This window comes from Peromyscus leucopus, chromosome 1 (assembly GCF_004664715.2).
Source record: "Peromyscus leucopus breed LL Stock chromosome 1, UCI_PerLeu_2.1, whole genome shotgun sequence".
NCBI lineage: Eukaryota > Metazoa > Chordata > Mammalia > Rodentia > Cricetidae > Peromyscus > Peromyscus leucopus.
The window spans coordinates 5,361,453-5,368,593 of NC_051063.1; the positions used below are offsets into that span (position 1 = coordinate 5,361,453).

Consider the following 7,141-nt stretch of genomic DNA (forward strand, 5'->3'; position numbering starts at 1 on the left):
GATGATAGAGCTGATCTTTCTTTATGTCTTGTGATACATTCTTCCCTTGACTTCTAAGAATTCCCCACACTCTGAGTTTTCTTTCTGCCCAATGGCTGTTTAGAAACCACACCAAAGTGCAGGTAATGGCAAACCTGAAAATTAATCATGATAATGGATGTGATGGTTAAAAGTCCGTCTTTGACATAGCTAAGGATATTGTTCACATTGTGGTTGTCATTTACTCTCGTATCCACATTTCTTTTATAGCACTTGTAGATAAAGGTGCTCAATACAGACTTGTTGAAAGAAGGAATTGAATTTTGAATTAGTCTGTAAATGGCATTGAGTTATATGATTCTCCTGAAAAACTTGTTTAGAAGCTGGCCCTTACTGTCCACTAATATGAATCAATATTATTTACTGATTAATAAAATAAACACAAATGTATTTTACTCACAGCAATTCCCCATAAAGCAGTTCCCATTTTGTAAGTTAAAGGTTCATAAGTCCCAAATACTCCTTTAATTTGTCCCATATACAATACCAATAGGAAATACCACATGAGTACATGATAGATGCCAATCATAATCTGGATAACCTGTGAGAAGAGAGAGTTGTTAGTACTGAAATGATGTAATGAAAAACACAGTTTTAATAAACATTTAACATCTTTATAAAAGATGGAAGTAAGCAAGTCATGCATTAACTATGGAGTTGTCACTGGTTGTACCAGAAACAGGATCTATCCAGGAAGGACAAACCAAGGCTTGTGAAGAACTCTGTTGGTGTATGAGGGACAAGCTAAAGTTTTCTTATTGAAAAATCATTCTTAATTAAGAGCTCGTCATTGGGTTCTAGAAGGTCTCACTTACACCATCCCACTCACTAACCAACCAACTAACCAAACAACCAACCATCCCATTCACCAACCAACCATCCTATTCACCAACTAACCAGCCAACCAATCAACCAACCAACCAACCAACCATCCTATTCACTAACTAACTAACCAATCAACCAACCAACAAACCAGATTGCAAAGAGTGGCATCATGTACATGAATCAGGAAGAGCAGATTAAGATACTTCATTCTATTCTCAGAGCAGTCTGTTACTACAGAGCTAAGAACTCCCATGCAGCAGCTTGGCCAGCTGGTCTGCATGGTCTAAAAATTCAGAGGAAAAGCTGAAATGCGTGGAACAGTTTTCTCCCATTAGTTATGTAAGTGTGATTTTTCTAACTTCTTGGTGTTTGTTAATAGGATTAGGTAAGTTTTAATCTCTCGGGTTTATAACTGAATAGAAGTGTGAGTTCTACTGGACAAACATGAGTGCAGTGATGAAAAGAGATCTATGATAGGTCTCTTTTAAACCAACAAACACATACACAATCTTAAATTTGATAGTTATTCATATTGCTGGATTTTCTTGGGTGTGATAATTCAGTTGATGTGCTCATATCTCAGCACACACTTGTTTATGAAGGGCTAGGAGACAAAGCAAAAGCTACAGAAGACAATCATCATGTTTTTCAAAAAGCTTTTGCCTCTTTTATTTAAATACATCTTTTTCTAGATACAAAGTCACCCTTTTAAGAACTGACATCATTTAAAACATTGAATTTTAGTTAATCAGAGTAAAATCTTACTCCTGTGGTTTGAGTGTGAAGTGCATCCCATAGAATCACATGTTGAATGCTTGACCCTGATGGTGCTGTTTGGGAAGGTTATTGAATCTTTAAGAAGTTGAGTCTTGCTGGAGAAAGTTAGTTATTAGAGGTAGGCATTGGGCTTTGTAGCCCAGACACACTTGCTGTTCACGCTCTGATTGTTGAATGTATACGCAACATGACCACCAAGTCCAAAGCCTTCTCTTCCCACCACCATGCCTCCCCTGCCTTCTGCCATTTCCTCCCCACCATGATGGACTACATCCCTCAGGAATGATCTGCCGAAACAAAGCTCTTTGCATTCAGTTACTTTGAGGAAACTTTTTATCAGTAATGAGAAAGTATTACTCACCCCTAAGACAATAGTATTTGCTACAGATATTTTTGATTCTCCACATCCCATACTTTCAGAATTTCCTCTGGTTGATTTTGTTTTTAACCTTCAGTGATATCTTTATTATCAGACTTCTACAAAAGAATACAAAACACATACACATGCTTTTTTTTTCTGAGAGAAAACTCATACATCTGATTTTTAGTGTTTGACAACAATCTTCCCAAACTAAGAAGCCACAGTTTTTCTTTCTTTCTATACGTTTACTCCTCACATCCCTTAGTGCACATCCACCTCTTCTGAATAACAACCTCAGAATGAAAAAGTCTCTTTCTGTGACTAGGAAATGCTGATATTTTGTACATGTTATCTTTTACTACTTAACAGCATTTCTAGATGATAAAGAATAAAGGTCAACTAGAGAACAGTATTAGAAAATTTTCAGTAAAGCCTCAATGATTAATTTTTATTCACATTCAACTTAGTGCTAGACATAATTTGCATTTTTCTTCTTTCAAAATTTATTTGAGAATTTCATATATGAGTATACTGTATTTTGTAATTTATATTTCTCCTTCTCCCAGCTCCTCTTGTGTCCCCCGATGCCCTCTTGAATTCATGACCTTTCTTCTATAATTACTGGTGATATGTATATGTGCACATATACATACACATATGCAAAAGTCATTGACACAGGTCATGACACATGATTGACCATATAAATATTTGTCCTTGATCTTTTCTGAAAGAAGACAGTTTTGACAGAATGACTAGCAAAATGATGCTGCAAGTTCAAATCTAATGACTTGGTTGTTTTCATGAATCTTTAGTTTCTAAAATTTATTTTCTCAATGTCTATTAATGCAACAGGAGGGAAAGCATGTGATTGAAATAAGCTGTATACTTTCAGACACCATCTCCAAGAAGCAATCAAGAGTTGAGACCTAAAGGCAGCCAAGTTTAATTTCTCTACGATGCCTCGAAATCCACAGAACTACAAAACTTGGGTAGGGAAATAATGAAATGTCATGTCAAGAGTGATGTTAATATCTGTTTTCAGAAAATAAAAACATAAGTCATTTTGTGTGTATGGATAAGTTTATTCACATTTGTAGCATGTCGGCAAAACAGAATGTGGTAAACTGGGGAGTAAAATATTAACGTCTCTGTAATCTCAATGAGGTCCACAGTAAAGTCATGCAAATGAAGAGCTCATAAAAATGCTAATCAGAAAAAGTGTGTGTGCATGTACTTTTAAAATGCTCAATTTAGTTGTTGGAAGAAAAAAAGTATATTCATGGAATTCTTTCTTTAAAAGAAAAACTACATTTGGCTGCTCTGCAACCCAATTAAGGATTCTAATTCTGTAAAAATAAACAAATAATCATTCATTTGTTTTTATTTTCTGGTAATCCCATCACTAATCTAGAAGTAGGTAAAGGACAGGCTCCTTAGTTGCTCTTCCTAGCCCCACTATCACATGCTAAAACTAGCACAGACATTCTGGAACAATTAGAGAGAGAGCATGTCTATCATTTATCCTTAGCATCCTTAGCAGAGATAAAACCCATTATTGTTTTCACATAAAGCTAAAGTAATTGAAAGATGATTTTAAGAAGTAATTAATTTTTAATTTTGGGCAGTTTCATCAGTGTGTAGTGAATTTTAGTCCTTCTCATCCCTATTATTCTGTCTTATCTCCCCACCTTCTTCTGCCAAAACTCCCTTCCTTCCTGAGCAGTCTCTTTATTGCTTTCCTGTCTTTTCATGTGTCTGACCTGCTGAGTTAAATAGCGTTGCCTTCATGAACTATGGATGGGAGGTGATTTCCTGGATTCTGGGTTACACCAATGAAAAAAGTGATACCCATTCCCTCAGCCGCCATTAATTGTCAGTAATCCCTCAGGGTGAGGTGAAGCCTCCGGAGCCCTTCCCCCTCTCATGACGAAAAAGTTGATGGCTCCAGTCTTGTGTAGGTGACCACATCTGTAGTGAGTTCATGGTGTATCAACCATCTTATGTCTGGAGGGTGATGTTTCATAGCCCCTCCCCCAATTTCTGGTTTTTAATATTCCTACCTCCTCTTCCATGATGTTCCTTGAGCCTTAGGGTGTGTGTAAGAAAAACGATGTAAAACGTTTAAAAATTTTTACTTTAAAAAATTGTGTCAGCATGTGCGTTTGGATGCCCATGAAAAGGGGCATTAGATCCCCTAGAGCTGTAGTTAAAGATAGTTGTGAGCTTCCTGATATGGGTGCGAGGAACTGAACTCTCGTTCTCTGCAAGAACAGCAATATTCATGACCACTGACGCATCTCACCAGCCTCAAAAATATTTTTGTAATAAAAAGAGGAGAATTAAGTCTAGAATCTTCAGAGGACACATGAATTCCTTCATGAACAGCTTCCGGCTCACCTTCCCCATCTCACATAGCCTTTCTAATTTTGCAGCCTAACAATTCTGGCAGTAACCTTTTCTGGAAAGTCTGCTGATATACACATTAGCTAATACCCAGTTTGTTTGTCTTAACACTTTCCCCGTAATTCCTGTCATGGTGTGTTCTAACTTTTGATTTTCAAGACCAGTTCAAATCACTTTGAGTCCCCCAGAAATCAAGAAATTCATTTCCATATGTTCATGACCAGTCCTGCTTAATGCCATATGCATCCAGCTCCCTCCTTTTCCTCTCCAATTTCCTGACTGATATTTTTTAATGAGTATTTTACTTAAGGTGATTGGTGGATAATCTCGGTGTTCTAATGATGTTAAACATTTTACTTTCCATCTCACTTCATGGTACATCCATATACCAGGACTCAGTGCTAGATAAAATCTAGGATGAGTCGGTGAGAATGAATAGTTCCTGGGAGCTAATTGTGAGGCCGAGGCAGGTGAATTGCTCAGACCAGGAATTCAAGAGCAATTTGGGCAATCTTAGAATCTAAATAAAAGTAAAGTTTGTTTTTTTTTTTTTTTTTTTTTTTTTTTTTAAGGTCAAAATGAGAGGGTATAAAAGATGGAGATGTGCTCACCCTCGTCTTTCCCCTTCACTCTCTTTTCTCCAGACTCCATGTCCATTTTGACACTTAGCAAAAGTAAAGCGGGACACCATTACCTCACATTTCACTTGTCCCAAGTCCCAAGGATCCAGTTCACCCTATCAGGCCCAGGATCAGGCTGAAGAGACAGATCACGGTGGATGGTGCTCTAGGCGCTAGACCTGGCTGCATAGCCATCAGAGGCAGCAGTGCAGTCTAGCGCTCAGCTGGTTGTCAAGCTCCTCAGGCCGCCCGGGTTGTCAAGGGCAACAGCCCTTCCGCCGTTCGAAGGGATGAGAACTAGTGCGCAGACTCACTGGGGCCTGCAGACCACGCGGTGGGCCAACCCCTCAACCACCTTCTGGAGTCCCTAGTAATGGCTTTCCTGGACATGGATCCAAGACTGCCTCTGTAGCGATATTTCTCCCAATATAGAACGGTTGCAGAGACCTGGTCCTTTACCACACACTTCAGAAGGCTTCAACTTGTAAAAAGGCAAGTTTCTGAGTTAATACTTCACACCCCTTCCTCCTTCCTCCAAATGTAAATGGCTAAAGAAATTAATGAAGAGACTGTTTAGGAAATGGCCAAAAGGACTTTTTTGACCTACCCGCTGGAGAGGTTTTAGTTTGCATGCGGTAGTTCAATGTTTGTGAAGAGAAATGTAAAGAAGTGTAGATCGCTGTGAAAAGGTAAAAAAAGAGACAGATCCGGGAGGCAGATGAGGAGACTGGAAGAGAAAGCAATGTTCTCTGGCGAGCACAGGCCGCCCTGAGGAGCACTGCGGACTTCCTAAGGGGTTAAAGATCCTGGGCAGTGGAAGCTCCTTCGACCACAGCATGCGGTGAGCTTTCATTTATTCCTGGAGTATTTAACTAGGTATATTGGAAAAGTTAGAATTCTGGCTTACATTGCAAATATTTAGTGGATGATAGTTAAATCCTTTTATTTATAAAGAACCTTTTTTTTCTAAACATTTCTAACACTCCTAAAGTGTAACTACTCAAAAGAGTCAATGGGCAGGGTTTAAAGTTACTGAGACTCTTACCATGCTTTCATAGCATGAAAAACTGGATTAGAAATTGAGTGACTTTGTTTTTTAACCTAATAGCTAACTTCCTTACATTGAGACTCTGAAGACCTTTCAAATAAGAAAATAAAACACCAAGGTTCTTCTACTCCTTTAATTATGTATTGGTTGGTGGATCATTAAAGGCTATTAGTTTTATTGTTTTTATTTCTCTCTCTCTCTCTCTCTCTCTCTCTCTCTCTCTCTCTTCTCTCTCTCTGTGTGTGTGTGTGTGTGTGTGTGTGTGTGTGTGTGTGTGTGTGTGTGCATGCCATAAGTGTGTGTTGAGTTCAGAGGATAACTTTCAAGTAGGTTTTCTCCTTTCACCATGGGGGAGCCAATTTAGGCTTGGTGGCAAGTGCCTTTACCTGCTGAGCCATCTCATGAACTCTGATTTGCTGTTATCCTTGAGTAGTATAATACATTAGTGTTCTCACAGGGACATTAGTGTTCCTTTATGTTTTGTGTATGAGAATGAACAATATTAGGTACACTTTGTGCCCTAGAAAGAGCAATGAGGTTGAGTGTTCTTCAACTTCAAAGTTAGGGATTTAGTAGAGCTCACAAGCAGAGTCAGTTCTGAATAGATGAGCCCTTCTTGTCATGAACTGTCAAGACTGGTCTCTCTCTCTCTCTCTCTCTCTCTCTCTCTCTCTCTCTCTCTCTCTCTCTCTCTCTCTCTCTCTCTCTCAAATCTAAACTACCTGGAAATGAACTTAGATTTGATCATTTTGTTACACAGGTCAGTAAAATAACACTGGTTTGTCTCTGCTTATCATCTAGATTTGGGAATTCATAACTCATGTCTTTTAATTTTTATCATTTGGTTTTGTAAAAGTTCTATATCTTTTAATGATGAAAAGCCAAACAGTCACAGTCTGACTAGCAGGAGGACTTACTTTTAGTCTTTGTCACCTTGAATATTTCTTCCTGTGGGTTATATTTTTAACTTATCTTGAATTGGTTCCCAGGATACAAAAGACATTAAGAGAGAATGTACTGGAACCACATGCCTCTGTAGTGTCCTTTCTGTCATTGTGTAAGGGGTCA

The 7,141-nt window shown here is 38.4% G+C and overlaps 1 protein-coding gene across 2 annotated transcripts in view; it reads right to left on the minus strand.

Moving 5' to 3' along the window:
* Ms4a13 (membrane spanning 4-domains A13) overlaps positions 1 to 5,302 on the minus strand; it is a 30,949-nt gene extending 25,647 nt beyond the window's left edge. The window contains exons 1-3 of one of the 2 annotated variants that reach the window (XM_028884352.1): positions 5,100 to 5,302; positions 2,003 to 2,118; positions 440 to 580 (exon numbers count right to left, since the gene is read on the minus strand). In XM_028884352.1, coding sequence (XP_028740185.1) covers positions 440 to 580; positions 2,003 to 2,053 — 192 coding nt within the window. In that variant the 5' untranslated portion in view covers positions 2,054 to 2,118; positions 5,100 to 5,302. Of the gene's footprint in view, positions 1 to 439; positions 581 to 2,002; positions 2,119 to 5,016 lie in introns of both variants that reach the window. The other variant, XM_037202829.1, reaches the window with a different exon arrangement.
* Between the last annotated feature and the right edge of the window lie 1,839 nt (positions 5,303 to 7,141).